Below are 26,907 nucleotides of genomic sequence, written 5' to 3' on the forward strand. Positions count from 1 at the left end.
CAATCCAGTGGGAAATAGAATAGTATCCTTTTCCTATGGTCTGGATTACTTGTATTTCAACTAACATTAAATTGACTTTTTTACTAGTGGAAATGTCTACGTTTATCGATTGAATCAACTGCCTTGCCTGACGCTCATTTGAGAATGGTCACATTTTGACTTTAGACACTTTTTTACCTCTGATTCTAGGCAAATTAACGGCCCTGTGTCAATTCTAAATTCTTGGTTTAACCTGCCTAAGACCATAGATAGGCGTGCCTTGTTTACCTCTCATTTCAGGCAATCTAATGGTCCTAGGTCAATTTTAAATTCTTGGTCCACCTTCCTGAGACTGCCTGAGGCAGGCGTGATTTGATTTTAGGCAAACCGATCACAGACAAAATTGTGGCTCACTTTGGAAATTCGTAGAAAAGTCTTAATGAAGTTACAACGCTAGGAATCATGACAGATGCACAAAAGGCAAAATACAGCAAAGAATAGGTGTTACCCAAGGTTCTATGAAGATAAGTATTTAAAAAAAAACCGAGGTAGACAAGTTCCTTTGCTTTGGTTTAATTTTAAAATTAAAGAGGAGGGTGCAGGCAAGCCGTGGAAAGTAAAATAGTAAATGCGCAAGCTGTTTTTCCTCAATTTTGGGGCACAAGTGAAGCAAAAGCATCCGAGATAGGTTAAAACCTCGGTCTTGTGGGGAAAAATCATAATCACAGTGAAACCTCGGTTCTCGTACATTCCTCGGTTCAAATAAATCAGTTTTTCAGAAAAAGCTTCGAGAGTCGAATGGCTGTTTTTGCGAACAGAATTCCGGCTCTCGAGTACCATTCAAGCGTGGCCATTAGACCGGCTAAAAGAAATAAATATTCTCGGACCGACCACCACGTTTTAAATAGCTCTACTTTGCAATACAAATTTCTCCCTTTTGTGGCAGAGGTTTATTTTCAGTTTCTGAAGAAAGCTAAAAGTTACCTCGACATAGAGGAAATTCGTGAAAACAACAATTGAAGTGAAGAAAGAAATAACCCTGAAACATGACAGTGACATTTGTGTATTTGATCTTGCAATACAGTTCGATATGACAAGGTCGACAATATCTACCATTTTGAACAATGAATAAGTAATGTGTACTTTGTGTAGTAATGTGTAGTAGGAAGTTATGATATCATGTAGTTTTATTGTGTATGAAATATTGTGTATCAATTGTGTAATTGAAATATTTTGAATTAAAATATTGTGTATGACTTGTAATAATATGAATTGTAATAATGTGTAGTAATACGCAGTAGGAAATCATGATATTATGTATTTTTATATAGTATGAAATTTTTTTGTAAGTACTTTTTCTGTTTACGGTTTCACCCTTCTGCTTCTTATTCAATATACTTGTACTTTTTTTTGTCTTCGTTTTTTTTGTTTTTTTTTTTAGTCTTGTCAGCTGATGTTGCAAAACAAGTATTTTTTATTACTAGACAAAGGCCCAAATAGCAAAAGAAGCTGTAAAGCACTTACTAAGACATGTAAAGTGCTTAGTTATACATGTAAAGTTCTTACTTATACATGTAAAGTTCTTACTTAGACATGTAAAGTTATTACTTACATACACATACGTGATGTAGAGTTACGAGATGGCAATATTTGTAAATCATTTATTTGATGTAGAGTATTAGACATTTATGATTTGCAAAAAATTCCCAGGCACAGAGGCTGTTAGTACTTTTGGATTTAACGCCAGCAAAGGCTGGTTTGAAAAATTTGCCAAATTTAGGAAAAGAAATGAAATCCACAGTGTTTTTAGGCATGGAGAGGTGGCAAGTTAGAAAAAAGTAAGAATTGGAGAAACTTGTGGCCCAGTTTTGTGACACAATAAATAAAGAGCACTTTCTCCCTCAACAGTTGTTTAACACAGTTAGAAATTGATTATTTGAAAAAAGATGGCAAATTTTAACTTACCAGATGTCTATAATGTTGTTTATTTTTAAATTTTTATAAATTTGTTAATCCTGTTTTCGACAAACACTTGAAGCAGGAAAAACCATGACAAACAGAATATTATGAATTTTGTATTAAGCAAAAGTTCTACAAAAAGAGGAATTTTAAGAAAAATAAGCATCTTCGAGTTTCTTGAATATTAAATTTTGAGGTCTAGCGTTAGTATCTTCTGCTCAAAAACTTCACGTGACGTGCCACGTTCCCATGACTTTCATAACGCCAGACAAAGTTCAAAACGTTCAGGTGAAGCGCAAATGTCCAGTTTGTGAAAAAGAGTGTTTATCCTATTCTAACTCAACGCCACAATAAAGATGAATTTCAAGGATCCAAAGAGCCTGTCGAAAGACAGGAATAAAAAAAATAAAATTGTTTTTAATGACTTTCATTAAGCTTTATTACCGGTACATAGGAACCAGTATCATTTTTTATACAATCCTAATAAGGGGGGTTAATGCCAGGATTGCCTCAGACTCAATTGGACTATCTGTCTTGGCTTTTTCTACACTTAGCCATGGGTTGCTGCCCAAAACTATTTGTTTTTAATTCTAACATCCCATGATTTTTTAATTAAAATCGAATACCTTTCTGGTGAAAGGTTTATGTGAAATACAGATTTCATGTTATGACCAGTTGTGGGGTGCGATGTGTGAATGCAATATTGCCTATCAAATCAATTGCAATCACATGCGTCTGTCTCAGTCGCATTAAATTAAGCCATCAAAGTAATTGGGTAATGAAAGGCGGTCTGTCGGACGAGCCGTAAAACAAGAAAGAAAAAAGAACACTTCAAACAGGACAGAGTTGCCGAAACAATAAAATTTTTCACTTTTTAATAATTGGCATGAAGCTTCAGGCACTCGTCCTGTATTGTTTTTAATGGCTTTCGTTAAATTTTTTTTACCGGTATATAGGAAGGAGGATCAGCAAACAATAAAACTTTACTTACAATTCTGTTGTTTCAGCTGGGATGTTTTTTGGTACTTCTTTGAATTTGGCCTTGCTGCACCTGACAATAGTTCCAGAACAAATGCACTTTGGAGGGCAGTAGTTTTCGCCTACGCATCCTTCGTCAGAGTCACCTATAAGAAGAATCGGATAAGGTTAGAGATTGGAATCATTCATCAGAACAATTTAGTACTTTGGATTGTTACAGCCAAAGAGACGAGATGCGGTGGTATTTTAATGCCACATCAACTTCTACTACTTGCTGACATAATACATGTTTGCATCATTGTAATGATGTTTTGATTGTGTCATTATAAAACTTTTGTCATGATTATAAGAATATATTGTCATGTAAGCATTAATGCTCAGAGATTAGCGTCATAAAGATGATTCCATCACAGGATTAAAAATTCAACTATTCTGGTTTGTTGGCTGGGAAAAATTTTAGGCAAGTTGTCGTTCATTTTCACCTTATTTGCCTCGCAAGATGCATGTGAGTTTCCCTCTCATAGCATTCATAGCATTCATATATAATTTATATCGCCTCATATGCATAATAAATATATATAATATGTTTTTCATAATCATATATATTTTTGTCATATCATAATAAAAAAGTATATACTGCTGGAATATCATTTTTAAAACTGAGATGCATTTTATGGTTGTTTTCTTCTTTTTTTTCACGAACTGAGAATTTATTAGGAAAACTTTTGAAAAAGTAAGTTTGCAGAAATACTAGCAGGCAGAGTAAAATAAGGCTTACATAGCTAGCAAAATTTTAAATAAAATTAAAAATAGTTTCTCGCTATATGGAGACCCAAATGCCTTTAAGGTTCTATCCTTCGAAACCTACAGGACTAAACCTCGAAATATACCACCTGTCTCAAGGGCCTCTAATGCTTCTGGGGCAGTAACACTCAAGTATCGGCCCATTTGCCGTATCAGAGAGCCTTTACAATTTGAAAAAAAAATAAAGATATTCAGAGTTACCAAGGGAATTACTTAACGAGCCAGGAGGGGGCGGAGGATAGAATTTAGAATCCGAAAAAAAAGACATTCAGAGTTACAAAGGAAACTACTTTACGAGCCAGGAGGGGTGGAGGTTAGAATTTAGAATTGAAAAAAAAAGATAAATATATTCATATTTACCAAGGAAACTACTTTACGAGCCAGGAGGGGGCGGAGGTTAGAATTTAGAATTCGAAAAAAGGATAAAGATATTCAGAGTTACCAAGGAAACTACTTTACGAGCCAGGAGGGGGTGGAGGTTAGAATTTAGAATTCGAAAAAAAAGACATTCAGAGTTACAAAGGCAACTACTTTACGAGCCAGGAGGGGTGGAGGTTAGAATTTAGAATTGGAAAAAAAAAGATAAATATATTCATATTTAACAAGGAAACTACTTTACGAGCCAGGAGAAGGCGGAAGTTAGAATTTAGAATTCGAAAAAAGGATAAAGATATTCAGAGTTACCAAGGAAACTACTTTACGAGCCAGGAGGGGGCGGAGGTTAGAATTTAGAATTCGAAAAAAAATATAAATGTATCCATATTTACCAAGGAAACTACTTTACGAGACAGGAGGGGGCGGAGGTCAGAATTTAGAGTTCGAAAAAAAAAGATAAAGATATTCATATTTACCAAGGGAACTACTTTACGAGCCAGGAGGGGGCAGAGGTGACACATTTATTTTAATCCGAAACCGTCATTTTTTTTTCTTTCTCTTGTCGCTGCTTGAATTATCTATTAAACTTTTAATTCACTTCTATGGATTGAAAGACAATGGAAAGCATTCGCTTATATACACCTTCCCCTCCTCTCCCCCTCCTATAAAAAAAACAGTGTCCTTTACAAAGGTACTTACTGCTGCATCTGAAATCATAAGAAGGGACTTCCTGAATAGGCATTCCATTAAGCGGAGTGGGAGAATGACATCTAGGCGTTCCAGTAGAGACTTCTTTCTCTTTTTTCCTCAGCCAGTCTCCAAACCATGATAGATGGCATGAACAATGGAAGGGATTTCCAAGCAAGTTGCTAAAATGGTGATAAAGGTAACCATAAAAAAAAGGTGAAATTGCAAAATATGAGAAAAAATGGTAAGATAGTAATCATTTGCAAGGAAACGGCGTAAAATTAAAACTTTTTCATAAAATTAGGACACTTCGTATCTATCCTAACTATTATAGTTATAAATACAAATGCAGTCATTATAACTATTTGAATATAAATATTATAATTACAAAAAGAATTAAAATAGAATTGCTCAAAATTAATATCTAATTCCGAAATAATTATTAATTAACAGCTAATTTTCAAACCATAACATTTCGAATATATTTAAATAAACAGAATGCATAATTTTTGGAACGAACTTTTCTATATCTCATCGTTTTTTAGCTTACAATTTTTTCATCATAATATCATTTATAAACGAACATACACACTAGCTAATATTTTTTTGTTGGTAAAGGTTTCCTTTATAGTCAGTTACTACAGTAGCAATAAAGGACTTAATATTTTCATGGAATGGATATGAATACTTACTATTTTGCCTAAAAGCAAAAAAAGTTAAATCTGTTTGTAACGCGCTATTTACAATCGTACATTAGTCCTCCAGATCTAGAATGACCTATTCATCCCCCTTTGAGAACAGCTTAACTACTCTTTCTTGACAATTATCTCGAAAATGGGAAAATCTCAAGAACGCGCTTTAGGTGTGACAGCAACAAATCAGCAAAAAGAAAAAAAAATCAAATCCTTCCAAATTTAGGAATCTATTGTTCATTTCAGGAATTTAAAAGCATATCTTAAATTAAATAATCTATGGTGATAATAATCAAATTAACACTAAGATCTAGTTATTGTTTGTAGGCTAGACTTGAGATCCTTTGTCCGTGAGGACGGGGATTCGATTCTTGGCATCCCTGGGATTTGCAAAGGGGATCAGTAGCACAACCTTTAAGCTCAGCCAGAGCTGACCCAGCTCAAAATGGGTACCTGGGAAAATATCAGGAAGTAAAAGAGGAAGCGTGTGCAAAAGCGTAGGATGGATTGCCCCCAGCCACCTATTACAATTCCTGACTGAAGTTCCACGAAACAGAGATCAGCTCCACCGGCAAAAACTCTAAAATTGTTTTTGCCTTTTTTATTGTTTAAATTAAAATAATTCACATTTATTGTGAATCCCTAAAACCTTCAGAAAATTTAAAATATTTGATCTATCTTCAGAAAATTTATCTATTTTTTTATACATTTTAATTCCTTTAAACAAATCTAAACCAACTAAAAATGCATTTTTGTTATGGTATACTTTTGATTGTTTTATGTACATTATCTTTAATGCATCTTTTTGAAGTGTAAATATGTTCTAAAACCTAAACGTATACGCAATACAACATGGCCAACTATGATCCGACAATTTATATGATGTATCAACGGGCCAAAGAAGATTTGTCCACGGGTAGTTTTAGAAGGGACAAAGGTATTTCCCCCGGGGCGCTTAAATTTTAGTATTGCAAAAATTTCTAATAAATAATCTAACGGCTATGAGCTTTTTCTAATTTTTGAAATTTTATTTTTATTAGTATAAAGTAGAGGGCGTAGTTAATAAATTAAAATAATTAATAGATCATTAATTAATTAATAAAATAAATAAATAAATAATAAAAAACTCAATAATAACAATTAGAGCTAGTAAATTAAAATAATTTAATAATTTAAGCAGTAAATTAAAACAAATTAAACTTAATTATTAATTATTTAATAAACTGAAAATAATTTTTTTGATGTTTTAATTTTTTACCCTACCCTTGCAATGGTCTTTGTAACAACCGACTCCTTATTTATATTTACCTGAAAATCCATTCTTATGACCGCAAGTAAAGACGTAATATATAACACTGACAGAAATTAGTGTGATTTTTTATAATTAGATAAAAAATCAGCTAGAATAGTAAAATTGAAACACTTAACTAAAGAAAAAAGCTAATACCATATAACTTTATGCTTATACCCATGTCTATTATGCATCATTGCAGGAGCCCCACCCTTGACTAATGAACGAAACTTAAAAATCAACAATCAGCATTTTTCACTGGAAGAGTAATCAATTTATGCGCATGTCAATAAAACAACGCATACAGTAATTTACAGAGTCATAAATATTTGAAATTTCGATACAACTTCAAATAGGAAACGTAACACAGACAGACAAGTGCTATTTTATGGAAATTGGAACAAGTTGAAGCATGGAAGTGGCAAAAAATTGTATATCGTGCCAACTTCAGCTATCATACTTCAATTTAACTTTTTACTGGCATAAAGCCAGGAGCAGTAACTTAATTTGGGAGAATCATGGATGACACTGCTGAAAGGCCCGTACCAAGATGTTTAATATGAGGATTATAATTCGAAGAGCGACTATTTAGGAGATTCTCCCAGAGGGTCATGGAACTCCTAAATTAAACAGAAATAGTCTGGAAGGAAAGTCTAGGTGCTTGGACAAATTTTCTTAAAAGGAGGGGGAGTACTTGTATGGTATATCAATCACAGCAAATACCCATGTTAAGAGAACAATTCTTACTTCATAATATGCAGAATAACCATGGTTAACAGATTTTACAAGCAGCCTAGTTATAATTTACCCCCCCCCCCCCCCTTATGTACAAATAAACAGTCTTAATTGTATATTTGTAATGTATTCTGTAACCCGTAAATTGTTTTTCAATTTTTTGTTTCGTCACAGTTGATTCAATTAAACAGGTACGAGGGTTAAACAAAACTGAAACGCGTAGATAGAAAATATATAATTTGGCCTCTGTATTTTCACATTAGGGGGGTTGGGGGTAATGTATATAAGGAATGCATGCAAAGTGTGTTAACCATGACTATTCTGCATATTATGAAGTAAGATGGTTTTCTTAACATGGGTACTTGTATGGTATAGCTGTGGTCAATATATCATACAAGTACCAACGGAGGAGGGGGGGACAAGCAGATAAAAATATTCCTGAATATGGGGCAATGCTACGTTATTTTATTGCTGTTTTGTTGTTTGTTTTATTCAAGAAAATTGTCAAAGCTTAAAAAACATTAAAAATATTTGCAAATTTTCAGCTTTTTCTTAACAACATGATCAAAAGACCCAAAGGAAAATTCATTTCTTTAAACATTCACATATGTTTTCAAACAATATAAAAAATATTAAACAAGATAGAAATTAGGTTAAAAATGTCAATGCAACTCCCCCTTCTCCCACCTAGCAGGAAAAACGTCCTCTTTGGACTAAATGTATGAAATTCTGTACTAAAATAGTAACAATCTTGAAAATACTTAAGAATAAAATGTTTATGATCAACCTTCAATAGCAGATTAAATGTATACACTAAAAGATATAAATCAATTTAATGATTCTCTATCCACACACTCCTCATTCCCTCATTGTAACAGGTGAAAAACAGAAACACCATCTGTTGATGAACGTCAAGAGCACAGAATAAACTCAATGGCTTGGAGAGTGTATCTTACCTTTTGTAGCGGAAAAATAGTACATTAAAGACAATTTTTTAAACCACATTGACCTATCATAACAATAAAACAAACTAAAGACATGAAAATTGAGAACAAGGTTTTTTTAAGGCCAACGAAAATACTACACGGGTCATTTTGCTTGTCCATTATTTTCTTTGGTCTCAAAAAACCTCGTGCTCAATCTTCATTTAAAAACCTGTTTTTCGTGATAGTATATCACTTTCAGGTAAATTGTAGGATATGCTTGATTTTATTTGTAATAGCTAGTAATTTAAACTAAATCAAACAAAGCTTAACAGAGTCTATTTTGGCTACCATAATTCAATAGACACCATGTCACACAATATAATTCTGCACAGCTGAAAGACAGAAAAAAAACTGGACATAACATCTACGATGTTGTTACTACTATTTACGAAAAGCTGCTTATATTGGGCCTCCAAGATAAGGTATACGCAATTCTGATATCGGAAGCTCCAGGTTCCAATAGCTTCTACATTTGGGAAAAGGTATAAAACAAATTCTGAAAAAATGGGAACTTCTATGTATCTTGAGAACTAAATAAGACTAAATAAGAACTAACTGAAATAAGAACTAAAAAAGAACTAACTAACTGAACCAATTGATTGAGTACATTTCGTTTTAACGGGATAATTATAAATATTACTTTGTTTTTAGTTTGCCAGATTAGGCTAGTTCATTTTTTCCATGGGCGGTGTATTTGGTTTAAGACTTGAGTCACATAGTACCTTTTGAATAACTACAACTGAGCTGTGAAATTTCTGTTTGGGACTAGGATAATTTGCTTCAACCAGGCAACAACAACATCGACTGTGATAGGGATATAACTGTCATCGCACAAGAGCCCAGGCAGAGGGGTAGCTCCGCCGTTGTCTGAAATTGTTCCACTTTTAATGAAATAATTATTTTGTGAAAATGCCTCTAAAAATTAGAAAAGGGTCGCACCTCTCCCAAAAAAGCTCTTACTACTTTTGATCTATCAAAAATCGTATGGGGTAAGTTTTTATTTAGCAGCGTGTTTCAGCGTATCAGATTAAACGGACAAACCCAGCGTTAAATTTCGGAGGGGGATGGATATTCTGACTGAGGGATGGTAGAGCTGGTTAAAAAGGACAAATAAACTTTTTGAAATATAAGTTATATTCTTAATCGAGACAACACTGTAAATGTGTAATTGTAAAATAAAATCAAGTCGTCTTTTTTGTAGTGGGCTGGTTTCTCCAAAACTTCTTCTGCATTCACTGGAGTATCCCTGTGTATTGACGATAAGAAAAATTCATTAAGCCGTTCCTGACCTAAGACACTAATGGTATAAGATTTCATTCTTCTCAGGATAGAAAAAGAACGCTCGTACGTAGCCGTTATGACGGGAATTGTTACACCAATCTTCAAAAATCAATATAGAGTGGGGAAAATATTCTTATCACATTGTTTTAAGCATGTTATCAAATATGTTGGCACTGAGTTTCCCGATTATGTCCATATTCTCTTCCACAGAGCTAACTCAGCTTGCAAGCTTCCCCTATAGCTGTCTGTATCAAAATACCAAAATTAGTCAGAGTATCCGATGTATCCTTTGTTGTTTTTTTTTCGTCGAGAGAAATACAGTGCTGAGGAAGTAGGTATTGCAGTGATCCCAGCAACTTTGTGTGACTAAGGAATCGCTGATGCAGCTGCTGCAGAAAGTAATCTATAAGTGGGATAAACACAGAAAGTCGGTAATATGTTTCAGGATCCTCTGACGCTGTTGCGTATATATTCCTATACGTTTGTTTTGGAGCTCATCTGGCCACACTAATACTGATTTTACCATCTTAACACAGTTCAGTCCCTTCAATAGAAATTGGATGAAACCAAGCTTCACTCCTCTTTCTCATGTCTCTAACTTTGCTATTAAGATCCTCAGCGTGTTTTAGAAAATATACGAGATATATAGTTTCTGAATGCAAAGAAGTTGACAAATTGTGTGACAAACTAAAAATTTTACTAATAGTAACCATAGCTGTAACAAAACTGCATCTCTCAATAGCAGATAGCAAAGAATAAGCTTTGCTTGAAGATTTAAATTCTGAATGAGGATGTTCTTTAAATGCTTTCATAGCCTTACAAATAATAATGAACACCTCTCTAAACAAAATGATTGCTTGTAAGTGCTCTGCCCATCTAGTCTCACAAACTTTGTTCAATCTTATACTTTTTGTCCCTGTGATAAGATTAATTTCTTGAACAATTTGTCTGAAAGTTGTAGATCGTTTAGGTGAGATTCTAAAGAAATTAATAACTTCTTTCAAATTTCCTAGACAATTTCTTATAACAGGCATGTTGTACAAATGACACAGGGCTAAGTTTAAGGAGGGACGTTGCACAGTGAACGTAAACTGCGTGGAGAAAACTTTCACGGAAAAAAATGCAGCACAAGCTTGAAACTGGCCACTCATAGATGAGACTTCATCATAACCTTGCCTCCACAAGTACTTTAGTTGCTTCCCATTCCAACTAAGGTTTGTATCAACCAACCAAGATCTGTTATCAACTGTTTCTTTTTGAAAAGGTCTCTAATTGTTGACTTCCATTTTGAAAAATGAACAACTGAATAACAAAAAGGGCAGTAAAGTTCAGTATAAACACTGAAAAAGCACATGCGTGATTCAAATGAAGTTCAACAATGTAAGGAGCCAAAGGTTATAACAGCACGTGGCCTACTTTGTACCAGCCCGATATTTACAATACATGTGACAATAAGGCTGATATTCCTATTACCAAGATTAGGTACTAGTCAGTGGTTCCACACTCTCCCTTCAGCCCAGCAGGAGTGGAAGAACCCACTAAGACTTTCAAGAAAACTCCCAGAGAATTAGGACTGAATTTCCACGCTGTCTTATGCGACCAGGCTGCATATGAAACTGTACATGCCGTGAGAGCAAAAAATCGGCAGCATATTCGGACGTTGTCCTCAAAACAGATGGTATCAATATTTCAATTAACTTTATGGGTGCGATTGTTTGTATAATGACGTCCTCTGGTCAAGAAGAGCTGGAACTTCACTAGAAGCAGCCACAAAGAAAGTGATGAGTAGAAAACTATTAAAAAGCCCTTGTTGCTCATACCTTAGTTCTCGAGGCTATGTCTGTTCTGTATCGGGAAGCTTTTGAAGATTTTTGCACCAAGTCCAATGGTTTATCATGTATTATTATTTTCGAAGAAATCGAAGGCCTAATAAAGAACTTGAAAATCTCAGAGAAGGACAATCCCATATTGATAAGAACATTCATTGTCTTAAGTAAAAACTTACCAATCATCCCCCTAGTTGGAAATGTTTGAGAATTCCTGTCCATCCACTTTTCCGTTCACCCTCGGAAGTGAATTTTGGGGTCCCCAGGGACCATTTTCAGGGCTACTTTTGATCGATGTAAATGATCTTTTTGTTTAGTAAAAAAGCAGAAACTAGTTAATCGCTGTAGGCTTTGTCATTCTAAGAATGAATGATGAAGGTTAAAAGGATGAAAGACGAAGGTTGGGATGAAGGTTCCACTCATTCGGTTTGTTCAAAAACATTGTTAAAATTCTTTAACTTCTTAGAAGTTATTTTATCTATTTATTTTTTTTGCACATATTTATTATTATTTTATTGGAATCTAATTAATCTACTTAGTTAAATTAGTCTATTCAATCTATATAGCTTTGTTTTCTATAGTTTTATTGTATTTATATTTTCTTTTCTTTCCTTTTTGCTCTTCTCTCTGTGAGTAAGTGAATATTTTTTTTGTCTTCCCTTTTCTTTACAGGTCAATGAGTCTTTAGGGGAATAGTAAAATGTAATATTGTATGTGTATTTCGTGATGAATAAATCTTATATAAAATCTAAATCCAAACCTAAAACACAAAGCTGTTGGTAACGTGAAGTGTGTTCTGGAATCTAGGCTCAAACCTTTTCGATGCAGTGATGAAGATTTTCTTAGCATTTATACTCTTAGACAGTCGGTAATAAGATTGCCGACAGTCTTCTCGATGTGCGAGCTACTGAAAACAGAACACTTGGGTTACGGAGATGAAACCATCTTTAGCGAAGTGAAGGTCATGAGTAATGAACTGGTAAAACAGAAAAAGAAAACTCGCAATTTTAGTGCTATGAATAGTTTCATCAATTTTGAGCTTCAAACTGTCGAAAGGGTATTGGTGAATGTTGAAATTACTTGCGATACAAGATTTCACCATGAGAATAATTTTTTTCATGAGCTTCTTCTATATGCGCCTTCTGTATTTGAGAAAAGTGCCATTTCTGGGAAGATTGAAGTTCAGCCAGGAACCCAGTTAGCTCTTTTTGAGTATCTGGGAACAAAAGACAATTTGAATGAGTGGCCTGTTACCGTCGAGATTAACAGGGTATCGACTCAATCAAGGGTAAACTTAATGTCGTACCTTCGAAGCCATTTAGAGCTATCCAAAACGAACATCTCTATTGTTGTGTCTTTTAACGGTGTCTTTAAGGAACTACATATCCCTGTAGATAAATATGGTTGAATATTTAGACATTGTGGCATGTAAGTCTATATGATCTGCTTGAAGGACTGGGGTGGTTACCATGAGTACGAGAATCTCCTTACAAACTAGCAGCATTTCTAGTTAGACACTCAAAACTAGATGATTGGAACTCGATACTCTCAAATTCCAATGCAAAAAAGACTAAACTTTCATTTGACGAATTGGAAGACTTACTTCTTGAGCTCCGAGCAGCTTTAAGTGTCTGCGTCTCTTGAGGCTTTCAAGACCGGAAGAAAACAATGATATTCAGCAAAGTGGAATCACTGATATTGGTTTTGAGCAACGTTTAATTTTATCAGAAAGAGGCAGACACTAGAGTTATGTTGCACACGGGCATCTAGAAGAGGGAATCGGTATTGTATACGTCGATGCGAATGACACAGAAATTGTTCTCCTTTTACTTTGTCATAATAAGCTATTTCTTGGCTACCACTCAAATTGTGAAAAATGGAAATTTTATGTCCGATTCCGTGAATACTCAGTGCCTGTGCATTAAGTTTGTTGGAATTTACCAAACGATCTAGTTTTTATTTATTTATATTTTTTTTCATCTGCCTTCTTCATGTACTTTCGGGCTTTGATATAATTGTTTTTATGTTCTATAAGAGAAAAAGAGTACTGGCTAAGGCTATCAAAGAATGGGGATTGCAGGAACAAATTGCTTTACTTGTGGATGATATAGAGGTCTAGGCTCGATCTTTATGTGCAACAAAATTTCTTTATATTTGCAGGAAAGTCACTGTCGCCATTTATGGTAAAAATTTGCATCTCCCTAACTCTCCTTGCGACTTTTTAACATATTATCAAATATTTGCCACCATCAGACGCTACTTTTGACTGCTAAGATATGCGCGTTCATCTCTAGTCAGGTATTATTTTTGTTTTACAAGCGCCAAAGACAAAAGCCACAGTTTTTAGGTCCCCTATATATTCGGCTGGACTTTCCAGGATGGTAATGTTAACTCAGTTGTGTCTACCCTTAAGCTATTACCAGATAATTGGGCCCCTGAGTTCTCTTCGTGCAAGCGGTGATGAGAAAACTGCTCGTGTGCGGAAGGTAGACCGTCCGATTTACTTTATGGCTGTGGTGGGAAAGGTTTGAATGCTTCTTTTATGGTCTATAATTAATTTTTCTAGTTCTGTAATTTTCAAAGTTTCTTCTATCTATCATTTAGACTCGGGTGGAAAAATTTGACATGCTGAGCTGGCATCTTTTAAAGTTTGTTTGTTAATATGTACATTACACGAAATAGCTAGCAGTTGCAGAAGTAACCGTAGTATAACTTTCAGTTTATCGTCAAATACTTGAATATCTAAGCAATTTTTATGACCAAAAACAAGGAATTGGCAAGTTTCAAGGTCATCAGCATTGCAGAATACTCGTAATCAGTGGGATCGATAATCATGAAAGTTCTTGCAGAAAGTATTTTTTTAAGAGAAAAAGAGTATTTTTTTTTAATTTAGAAGTATATCACCCCCCAGTAGAATATATAACGCTCATATTCATAATCAGCACTATTGATTATCCCATATTCCATAGTCAAATCTTCTGCTGCTAACTGATCACCTATAGTCACATTTTTGGCGACTGGCTCCCTGACTATTGGGTTTTTCGAATGTTATTAGCGACAAAATGTTCGTCGAACCTCCAGGATAAGGCAAACACAACGGTGATTCTCCAAGCACCAAGTGAAATGGTGAAGTTCGGAAACAAAAACGATTATCAGCCTTCAGAACCAAACAAAATACACGAATGTGGATTGAACGCAACCAAATTGGTTATTATTATACCTCATTGGGTATATCAAAGTTTGTGCAACCATGACAGTGCATTTGTTTAGAGTTATCAAAAGAGTTTCGTGTGATTTTTACTTGTTCTTAGCTATTGATCATTTACCAGGTCAGCGCAGCAACCGAACGGTTGCTCAATTTTTGGTAACTACCAACACGAGTCGTATAAATAAGTCATGCGTGATAAAAAAAAATGTGCCATGCATGACATAATGACACAGGAACTGGTGAAAGTGTATGACAAAAAAAGGAGCATTCTAAGATGTACTTCATGTAATGGAGAGGGCTAACCCATCCTGACTGCGACGTGGATTAATATTATTAATCTCCCCTTTGCTTACTATAATCACTGGTTACGAAACTTCCATGATTTCTTCTTTCTTCCATGTATTCAAACCAAATTTTATAATATAAACAAAACACCTTGCCCCAGAGAAAATTATGCTCTTCTCCATATGTGCCATAGAGTGGAACATTTTATTGTGCATATTTTACGATTCTTGGGTGGCCAAATGGAGGGGTTTATCCAAAATAAACCACTAATGTCACTAAACTATGAATTGTATACTACATCAAGCGAGATTATCGTTAGTTGAATAAGCCACCCTTGCAACAATAAGACAGAGTTTTGGAGGCATGAAATTATCCAAGAGAGAAAATGTCGTGACTGCTTAAAAAGCACCTCTTTATTCCTAAATTGTCAGATTTTTCGGATTACTACCCCAAAAAAAATCTCAACCTCCAAGCACTTACGCAGGTTGTCACTTTTAGGGGGGGGGGTTGAAGCCATAACATCGATTATAAAGTCAGAAATATACATATTATACGGAAAATTCATGAAATCATAGATAAATCTTAGACACCTTCGAATCTCAGGAGAGGGGGTGGGTGAAAGCTTCTCTGTGAACACACTAGCCCGTACCAATGTATCCTACTCTAGTAAGTAGAACTGGACTCCTTCGAACATTTATTGGCTAGTTATTGATAATATTCCTCTTCGAATGGCTAAACTTGTCTTAGATAGTTTCCAGTGGAAAGATAGTTTATTACTCTTTTTTTCACGTTACTTAACATGGAAGGAATAAAAAGCACATTTCTAGCTTCTAAATATTGTCATACTTTGGTGTTTGAGACCATGCATAAGATCGGGATGTGCAGTAGAAGGGGAGTCGCAAAGCTAAATTCTCGGTGGGACTTTTCAGATAACCTTTTTTTCGCTCTTTTTAGGGAGAGAGACCGACACCTCCTAAATTAGGGCTTAGGACGGCTTTACTACATTTTAAATAGCTGAATATAAAAACGCGAGGTAAGTATAGAAGTTTAAACAACGAGCGAAATTTTCCGACATAAATGAAAAGACGAAATTGATAGAAGAGAAAAAGCGTATTATAATAAAGAACATATTTTAATTAGGGATACAATAGAAGTGGAAGAATGAAGAAAGGAAATAGAAGACAGAAAGAATAGAATGAAGAAGGGAAAAGGAATAGAAGACGGAAATAATGGAAGATAAAAAGCGTATCATGATAATGAATATATTTTAATTTCGGATATAATGGAAGCGGAAAAATGAAGAGAGGAAATAATTACGAATTAAGGGAAACTTACAGTGCCGTTAACGACCGTAGATAATCAAAGGATCCTGGTGTGATACATGTAATTTGGTTATCAGAAAGAGACCTGAAATAATTAAAATTATGAGACGTTATAGGAAAATAAGGTTAGTCACCATTCTTCCGCAATCTTACTCTAAGAGCGCCAAGTAGAGAGGGGAAGGGAGCGAGTGCCCCTTCTCAACATTGTCGTAAGTTGGCACCACTCTTCTAATCATGAGCAATGTGAAATACCTGAGGCGTTTTCTGTCGTGCAACTCTTAACTGAAAACGCTTCCTAATTGCTCGAAAACAAATGCTAGAAACTGATTGAATGGGTGGGAGCTTTGAAAACATAGAAGCTTGGACAAATAAATCAGCGTATCCTAAGAGCCTAGCCTTTCCATAAAGACATTTGTAAGAAAAGTAAAAAAAAAATGCTAACTGAGAAATATTAGCAGTCATATGTTTATCTACTGATGTCTACGGCAGAGGATCTTGTCATATTGTTTTGTTACATTATCGTTTTTGAATATTGTGCTTGCAAATTCTCTTACAATTTTCTTCAAAAACAATTCAATTTAGTCGAAAAGCTCGCTAAAAATTTTAGTTAGCTTGTGGAAACGCAAAATAATGATATTTTTGTCCGACAGTCTCTTTTCAGATAATATAAAACGGCTTTACTTTCATTGCTTGAAAGGTGAACTGATGAATCATACAGTTCGTGGTAACGAACTTTAAGAAAGGAGTGACACACTTCAATAGTAGCCGAAACTCTAAAAAAAGGAATCTGATTAAGATTTATACCAAAAGATTTGGCTTGTTATGCTGATTTCAGTTACATATTAATTTCGTGTGACCCATCAAAAGCTAGGAGCCTGAGAAAAATTGCCTGATTTTACAATCAGGCTAAATAAATTTTTGTCCCAATTCTTCAGGAGCGACTACAGACACACACGAGCCGTTTGATTAAAATGGTAATATCTATTTTTTTACAAAATTCTATAAGAAACTTAAGCATAAAGAGCAAGGTCTTGAGGAGGAGCCAACCCTTCCATATACCTAATAGTTTCTGTTTGGTTTAAATTTTCATGTTGCTCCTTACTTTCAGCTGAAAAAAAGTTTTTTTTATATAATATAATACTGGCGGTAGTTTAGCGACAGTTAGTGAGTAATTGATATGTCTGATTTTTTCGAGTAAGGACAAGGTAAGTGGAATTAGATTATAGTTCATTAAATTAACGTTCCTATGCGTTTGCAATTAAATATAAAAATTTATTGAATTTAGCCCAATGATTGCCTTTTCTGAGACACCAAAATTGGCTTTACGCAAATAAGCTTTTAATCGCTTACAATAGTAATTACAGCAGACTTTTGACATTTAAAAAGAATTCGACTTGATGCAATCAGAACTTTGAGGTAGCAAAATAGCAAAATTCGACAAAAATAAACCTGTTTTGGGATGCCGAATTAACTAGAATTAATTGGAATCCATGCTATAGATGTGGTCTAATATCTTAAGCATATTTCGGATGAATATTGCTTAGGCATTCAAAGCATCTTTAGAGGGTTTAATTCAGCTCTCCTCTACCACAGCCTACCTCTACCCAAAACCCGATTTATAGTTAAGGACCGACCAGCCCTATCTCAACATGGTAAGTCCAATGGCTGAGTCAGAGTATTTCTATGTGTTGTAGTTCTGGACATACAAAACCAGTATCTACAAGTAAAAACAACTTTCACCGGTTTTACATAGCAAAGTAATAGTGGGAATATACTGGAATCACAAAAGTTAAAATAACTACTACATAGTGGTGCTTAGTACACTTAATGTTTAGTACAATTATACTTAGGAGCAGGACGTTCAGCAGGAAACAGCGTGGCAAAAAAGGAAGAAAACAGACGTCAAAAAATTCGACGAAATTCCGTGTTTTCGTATCGTAATTCAGTTCCGAAAATAATAAAAATCAAAATTTGGCAATTTTCTGAAAAACTTCAAGAAATTCGGATATTAGGTTTTGGCAGAGATAGCCGAACTGGAATCGTACCATTTCAGATACCGAGAGACAACGTTGTAAAAGAAATAGCACTGCCGTACCTGAATATTAATAAGTATATGCTCAAATTTTAATTAAAATTAAAAAGAATTTTAAAAACTATTTCTGCCAATTATAAAAATAAAAAAAGATATACAATTAAAAGTTATTAAAATATTGCAGTTCAAAATATACCCAAGATACTCAAATATAGAAGATATTCAATTTTCTCACGATTAACTTGTATTAACTATTAAAACTGAAAACTTGATTTAGGAGAGAAAATTATCGACTCACCAAATACTTTAATATTTAGAAATGATGAAATTAGATAGAAAATACTTTTAGGCTTGTTACGAAATGAAGCTTGATTTAAAAAAAAAATACTAAACGAACAATTTAAGTTAGAAAGGGATTACTCAAATATTAAATAAAAATAGATTAAATTTGAACTTTGTTTTCTAACCATGGAATAATATTATGAAGATTTTTTTTCTCCTACCTTCTTCAAATAAATCGCAATTGTAAAAACTTAGGCCTTAGTGAGCATAATTTAACAATATAACAATATAGAACAACAAGCAATAGCACAAAGGGAGTACAACTTACAAGGTTTTGACATTCACCAGCCCAACAAACATTTTGTTGTGGATTTCTTTCAATTTATTCTCTGATATATGCCTAAAAAATGAAAAAAAATTAAAACACACACATTTGTTGGAAAAACGAAAAAACGATGAAAAACCGTAATAAAAAATGCCAATGCTTCTATAGAGTACAAATTTTAAGAGGGATTTAAGTCAAAATAACAGCCAAGGAACTTTTCCAGTAAAAAAAAAAACCGCCAGTATGTCAGCCTCCTGGCGCTCAACACTTTGATAAGTTTAAAATAAAATATTAGTAGTAGCAGTAGCAGGGGATTCCTAACACCTTTCTTGTAGGGAGGAAGGGTGGGTGAGGTTTCAAAATTTTGTGGTAATTTAACTGGATTTTACTGGAATGCTCTCGTGTTTTATTGAGATTAAATAAAAAAAACTGATTTTTTTAGCTGAAAGTAAGGAGCGTCATTAAAACTTAAAACGAACAGAAATTACTCCGTATATGAAATGGGTTGTCCCCTCTGCAATCCCTCGCTCTTTACGCTAAAGCTTTTAATTGTTTTAAAAAGTAGAATTGTGGCAAAGAGTCAAACTTTACCGTAAAGAGCGAGGGATTGCAGAGGGGACAACCCATTTCATATACGGAGTAATTTCTGTTCGTTTTAAGTTTTAATGTCGCTCCTTACTTTCAGCTAAAAAAATCAGTTTTTTTATTTGATTTCTGAACGTTTTTGAATTAATGCATGTTTGGTTTTGGCTCTCCGCACATAAATTATTAAAATGAAATTTGTATATTAATTCTTTTTTGGCTAAATGGCTTTCTCTTAGTTTTGATCAGACGATTTTGAGAAATAAGGGGTGGAGAAGGAGGCCTAGTTAACCTCCAATTTTTCGGTTACTTAAAAAGGCTACTAGAACTTTTAATTTTTAACGAACGTTTTTATTAGTAAAAAATATACGTAACTTAAGAATTAACTTACGTAACAGACTTTCATAACCTTATATTTTTATTATGTATATGAGGGGGTTTGTACCCTCGTTAATACCTCGCTCTTTACACTAAATCTTAACTTTTCTCCCAATTCTTTAAGAATGGCTCCTGAATCAGAAAGGCCGTAGAATAAATAGTTGAAATTACTAAAAAGACTTTAGCATAAAGAGCAAGGTATTTATCTCCTCCTAAATACCTCGCTCTTTATGCTAAAGTATTTTTGGAACCCCTCATATGCGTAATAATCTCTGTTCGTTTTAAGTTTCAATGCTACTTCTTCCTTTCATTTGAAAAAAAGTTTTCATGTTTATTTTTCATTGTTTTCTTATAGTAATGCTAGAGAATCCTGCGCCCTTATCATTGAATTTTTCATCCCCCATGACAGATTTCTCCAAGGAAAGATCCTCCAACATAGCCCCCCCTCCTCAGCCGCACCCCCAAACAAAATAAAATCCCCCTGAAAACGTCTGTACACTTCCCAATAACCATTACTATATGTAAACACTGGTCAAAGTTTGTAACTTGCAGCCCCTCCCCCAGGGAATTGTGGGGGAGTAAGACATCCCCAAAGACATAGTTATTATGGTTTTCGACTATGCTGAACAAAATGGCTATCTCAAAATTTTGATCCGTTGACTTTGAGAAAAAAATGAGCGTGGGAGGGGGCCTAGATGCCCTCCAATTTTTTTGGTCACTTAAAAAGGGCACTAGAACTTTTCATTTCCGTTAGAATGAGCCCTCTTGCGACATTCTAGGACCACTTGGTCGATACGATGACCCCTGGGGAAAAAAAACAAAAAACAAAAAAACAAAAAAACAAATAAACACGCACCCGTGATTTGTCTTCTGGCAAAAAATACAAAATTCCACATTTTTGTAGATAGGAGCTTGAAACTTCTACAGTAGGGTTCTCTGATACGCTGAATCTGATGGTGTCATTTTCGTTAAGATCCTACGACTTTTAGGGGGTGTTTTCCCCTATTTTCCTAAATAAGGCAAATTTTCTCAGGCTCGTAACTTTTTATGGGTAGGACTAAACTTGATGAAACTTATATATTTGAAATCAGCATTAAAATGCGATTCTTTTGATGTAGCTATTGATATCAAAATTCAATTTTTTGGAGTTTTGGTTACTATTGAGCCGGGTCGCTCCTTACTACAGTTCGTTACCACGAACTGTTTGATATTTTTATGATTTTGGTTTCTGAAGGACTCTTTGAAGAATAATCCGGTTGACTGAATAATAATTATCAAGTTTATATGTTTTGAATTTTTGAGGAAAGCTCCGGAAGAATTATCCAGTTCAGGGACTTCAAGATACGCTAATAGTCAAAACAGCAGCTCAAAGAAAAAAGTTTTTATGGTTAAAAAAGAAACAAGGAATGACATTAATGAGAGTTTTTTTTTCTTTAAAACTATATCTCTTAAGTTAAAAGTATATCAGTGTTAATCATTATATAAATCTTTATTATCATATTGATGTGTTATATTCTTTCAAATTAACTCCAGAGACAAAGTAGTTTTTAATGGGCTATAATAAAAAAAAAATCATTTTTACTCTAACTGGGTTAAATACTGAATGAAAACTCTTTGAAGGGGTCAATTTAGTAAAAAACAAGAAAAAAACAAAACAAATCCATTAAAAATATAAATTTCCGAGAGTTCAAACTTTGAGAATGAAAATATGGGTTCTTGTCTGTTATAGCACCTGTGTATATAGAAGCTAAGTAGAACCAGTTTCTTCGTTAGTTTCTTTCGGCTAACCATGAAATAACCAAAAACAAGTATCAGAATAGAATAAAAATATATAATTTGGGCTATATATTTGCACATTAGGAGGGGAGAGGGTAAAGTATTTGGACGGTGTGAAGTTAGAAAACAATTATTAATTCATAATATGCACAATAATTGTACCTAATACATTTTGCATACAGACCCGCTATATTTTACCCCGCCTCAACCCCTAATGTACAAATATATAGCCCAAATTTGTTAAACAAGTACTAAATTTTCACCATATATTTTGATATCAAACAGTTCGTGGTAACGAACTGTAGCAATGAGTCCTGGCTCAATAGTAACCGAAACTCTAAAAAACGGAATATTGATACCAATAGTTGCGGCAAAAGAATCGCATTTTAATGCTGATTTTAAATATATAAGTTTCATCAAGTTTAGTCTTACCCATCAAAAGTTATGAGCCTGAGAAAATTCGCCTCATTTTAGAAAATAGGAGGAAACACCCCTTAGAAGTCATAGAATCTTAACGAAAACCACACCATCAGATTCAGCGTATCAGAGAACCATACTGTAGAAGTTTCAAGCTTCTATCTACAAAGAAATTTTGAATTTTTTGCCACAAAACAGATCACGGATGCGTGTTTTTTTTTTCAGGGGTGATCGTATCGACCCAGTGGTCCTAGAACGTCACAGGAGGGCTCATTTCAACGGAAATTAAAAGTTCCAGTGCCCTTTTTAAGTAACAAAAAAAATTGGAGGGCACCTAGGCTTCCTCCCACGCTCACTTTTTTCCCAAAGTCACCGAATCAAAATTCGAGCTCTAAAAAAGTTCTAGTTGCCTTTTTAAGTAACCAAAAAATTGGGGGGCAACTGGGCCTCCTCCCCCGCTCCTTTTTTCTCAAAATCATCCGACCAAAACTATGAGAAAGCCATTTAGCCAAAAAAAAAGAAAAAATACAAATTTCGTTTTAGTTATTGATGTGCGGAGAGCCAAAATCAAAACATGTATTAATTCAAAAACGTTCAGAAATTAAATATAAAAAAAAACAAGTTTTTTAGCTGACTGTATGGAGCAACATTAAAACTTAAAACAAACAGAAATTCATCCGTATATGAAAGGGGCTGTTCCCTCCTCAACGCCCCGCTCTTTACGCTAAAGTTATTTTTTCTGTTTTAAAAAGTAGAGTTGAGAGAGTCAAACTTTAGCGTAGCGGGTGGGGCGTTTAGGAGGGAACAGCCCCTTTTATATACGGATTCATTTCTGTTCGTTTTAAGTTTTAATGTCTCTCCTTACTTTCAGTTAAAAAACATGTTTTTTATTTGATTTTATTAGGAATGAGCGTCGGAGAAACAGGTTCTACTTTCTACTTAGCTTTTATATACAAAGGCGCTACAACATAGGCACTAGAACAGACACGTACCTATATATGTCATTATAGCAGCTAATAAAAAAAAAAAAAATCAGGGAAAAAAAGGTAGAATTCGCCAGTATATCACCTCGACGCTGCTCAACACTATGATGTGTTTGTAATGAGAGCATTAGTAGTTTCTAAGAATAGAAGCATTAAGAATAGTTTCATAACTATTTGTAACTAAACAACTAAAAAAAGTATATAACTATAAAGTAGTTATTTATCATAGTAGTAAATTTAGTATATCAATATAGTTCAAAATAGTATTTATATAGCTTAGTGTTAGTTAGTATATATTTAGTATATTTGCTGTAGTAGTTATTTATTAGTATTATAAACTAAAGCTTATAACTACAAAAGACAGTTTATCAGTTTATAAGAATTGTAGTAGCAGTAGTAATATCAAGTAGAGCCACGAAGCTTTTCTTGTAGACATTAATAAGGACATTTCTTTGAAACTATGTTTTGTAAAAGAAAAAAGAAAAAGAAAAAAACCGACATGGCTATTACTTCCTCCGTAAAATCTTTATTATCACGTTAAGGCGTTGAATTGTTATAAAATAGCTCTAGAGACGAAGCACACTTTAACCTTTAATGGGCTACTGTCAAAAAATTCAAAATGTCGTTTTCACTCAAACCAGGTTAAGTACCGAACAAAAACTCTTTAAGTGGTTAATTCAAAGAACGCTTGATTTCCTGGCATTATTTTGAAAAACGGTCATAAATTAAATTTTAAAAAACGATTTTTTCAACTGAAAGTAAGGAGCAACATTAAAACTGAGGGGGGCTGCCCCTTCCTTATGCCTCACTCTTTACGCTAAAGTTGGATTATTTTTTTTTTTGTCCCAATTCTGTAAGAGCGACTCCTGAAACGCAAGGGATTTTGAATTTGAATTATATACATTTTAAAGAACCTTAAGACTTTAGCGTAAAGAGCAGGAATAAGGAAGGGACAGCCACCCTCATGTCAGAATAATTTCTGTTCGTTTTAAATTGTAAAGTTGCTCCTAACTTTCAGCTGAAAAAAATCGTTTATTTAATTTATTTCTTACTGTTTTTGAAAATAATCCCAGGAGCAGAGGCGCCATTTGGGCCAAATCTTGGGGTGGGCATGAACTCCATCTGGCCCCCTCCCCCCCGATTCAATTTGTGTCGCGTAAGAAAAATCCGGATTTTGACAGCACATTGATCGAATATTGTAAGCAAAAATGCATTTTCAGCACCCGTGTGTTGCTTGGAAATGTACTGTAACCAAATGTGGAACTCAGCCACACTGACCTCTAAGGTTAATTATAACAACGAAGAATACAATCAACGAGGTTAAGTGATTAAACTGAAAGTGGAAAATTCAACCAGACTACAGGCTGGCATAGCTCAGCGAGAAACTTTCTTATTTAAGTAAACAATACGTCGATGAAAGTAACCTTCATTGTTATGCTGAGGGTTGTAACAAAAATCTCAGTGTCCCATCAGCAGAAATCTTCCAGATCAAATATATTTATAAAAAGGAAAAACATAACAAGAAAAAAAAATATAACAACATTCAAGGTAACAAGTGGAACCGCCGAGCTTTCATCTTTGCAAAATCGTCAACAAGCTGGTTGTAGTCCAAATTTTTACTAAATCCTTCTCTGCAAATATCAAAAGGAGGTGACTGAGACGATCATCTCCTGTTGTAGACCGCAGGTAGTTTTTCACTATTTCTAGGCTAGAAAACAAACGCTCATAGCTCGCTGTTGTCTCAGGAAGTGTGGCAGAAATACGAAGTACTTTAATTACTTCTGAGTAAGCCACTGGTAATGCCTGAAGATGGTCGACAATGTCTAGGAAGTTTTCCGGCTTTTTCTCCTAACTGGGCAAGAAACGCTTGACAATACCAGCTTGAGATTCGAGAAGAATGCTGTCGATATCCACCTCGCCGTAAAGAGAAGAGAAAAGCTTGAGCAGCTCTGTGTCCATAAACTTGGTTGAGCTTGGATCCAAGGCTTCGAGCGTACTCAGCACTGGCAAGTTATCTGTGAACCTTCTGTCAAATTCGGCTAGTAGACGGTCAAAAGTTTTGAAGTATTCTTGCTTCATTTCATCCGCCAAAGTAGTAGTCCAATTTCCAGATTCGATGAAATTCTTTCCTAGCGTCAAAGTTTTCACAAATTGTTTCCGATGCTTGGTGATCTTTTGAGTTCTTCAAGGTCGTCCTTTCTGACCCACAGAGGAGGGTCTAGTCGCGGGTCCATTCACAGCAGGTACTTCAATTTCGAGTTCTGTTGCAAACTCTTCAGCCTTCTTGAAAAGCAATACAAATGAAGCATGTGAACGCAGGTCGGTGAGTTTGCTTCTTGTGGCCTGAGTCAGGGTGAGCGATCGAGAAATAACCAAGTCGACGGCGACGACATGGAGTTGCTGAGACAGCGATTTCGTCCCTCGCGTAATTGCTTCTATGTAGTGCAGTTGGAAGATAACAAGGAACGATTCCATCAAGAAATGATAGGCCAGGAACTGACCTATTTTAGTCTATCAACTTAGAGGAATTACTGCAAATATTCAGAATTTATAATATTAATATAATCATCTAGGAAACGGGCATTTGACAGAACTTGAGAATTAGATTATGTATCTAACTTGCTTTCAAAGTTTACAATGGTTAATAGCAAATAGTGTTATTATTATGGCCGGCAGAGGACCCTTTTTGGTGGAAGCTTGGGCCCCCTGAAAAATCTGGGGTGGGCATTTGTCCACCCCTGCCCCACCCCAATGGCGCCTCTGCCCAGGAGATTACTTTGTTGGTAAAGACAGTCTATAAAAAATCATTAATAAGACATTTCAAGACACTTTGTGTCCTCTTAACCGAAACAAACTTCTTTTTCCAAGGTTGAAACTAGAAATAAAGTTTCTCATTCTATTTCAAATAAGGTCAAATCTCAAAATAAGAGAGAACAAATACAATGACTGATAGCCAAAGACCTTAAAATCCTAGGTTTTAAGTGTGTTAAAACTATCATGAGAGCTGTTTTATAATGTTAAAATGTCAGGATAGAGGGGACCCATTAGATATGCCAAGGAGGGCCAGTACAGAACTTAGGTCAAAATGAAGGAGTTTATTTTAGTTTGAATTTATATGTCGATACTTTGAACATTAATGTTGAAGGGGCGGAAACATGTAATTACCGCTCATTTTTTCCAATAAAAACGTGCATCATTATATTGCAACACTGGAGATCATTTCACAACCAGGATGAAGTAAACTTCCTTTTCTGGATATTTGAATATCCTTTTCATATATTATCTTGTCATTCTAGGAATACTTCTTCTAGTCTTCCGCAATATCAGGAAAGGGGAAAGATTCCCCGGCAACTATTCATCTCAAATGTCTTGATTGATGTGTGCAGCATCTATGAGAAACTCCAATAGAAGGAAAAGCGAACATCTTTAAGTACCAGAAAATGTAAGATGAATTGACAGGGACTTCACCAACGCTAGGGTGGGACTGTTTGTGTTTGAATATTCCTTCTCACATCGAAAAAGATTTATGGGTACGTGTTAATTAGAAAAAACACACCCAAGAAGTGAAGTTAGGTTAATCCTAATGAAAAATAACCTGAAGCCCTTAGTTTACATAATAATATAATTTGGGCAATATACCTGCACATTAGGGGCGGAGAAGGGGAGGGGGAGGGGGGGGGGGTAATGTATTTAGACAGCGTCCCTAACCTAGCCTAACCCCCAC

The 26,907-nt window shown here is 34.7% G+C and overlaps 1 protein-coding gene across 1 annotated transcript in view; it reads right to left on the minus strand.

The window, feature by feature from the left end:
• Positions 1 to 26,907, minus strand: part of LOC136027684 (protein slit-like) — a 184,324-nt gene that overhangs the window by 114,576 nt on the left and 42,841 nt on the right. Inside the window, exons 7-10 of the mRNA XM_065705131.1 lie at positions 19,051 to 19,122; positions 16,422 to 16,493; positions 4,795 to 4,964; positions 2,930 to 3,062 (exon numbers count right to left, since the gene is read on the minus strand). Of these exons, the coding sequence (XP_065561203.1) occupies positions 2,930 to 3,062; positions 4,795 to 4,964; positions 16,422 to 16,493; positions 19,051 to 19,122 (447 nt within the window). The remainder of the gene's footprint in view (positions 1 to 2,929; positions 3,063 to 4,794; positions 4,965 to 16,421; positions 16,494 to 19,050; positions 19,123 to 26,907) is intronic.

The sequence above is a fragment of the Artemia franciscana genome, chromosome 5, assembly GCF_032884065.1.
Source record: "Artemia franciscana chromosome 5, ASM3288406v1, whole genome shotgun sequence".
Lineage (NCBI taxonomy): Eukaryota > Metazoa > Arthropoda > Branchiopoda > Anostraca > Artemiidae > Artemia > Artemia franciscana.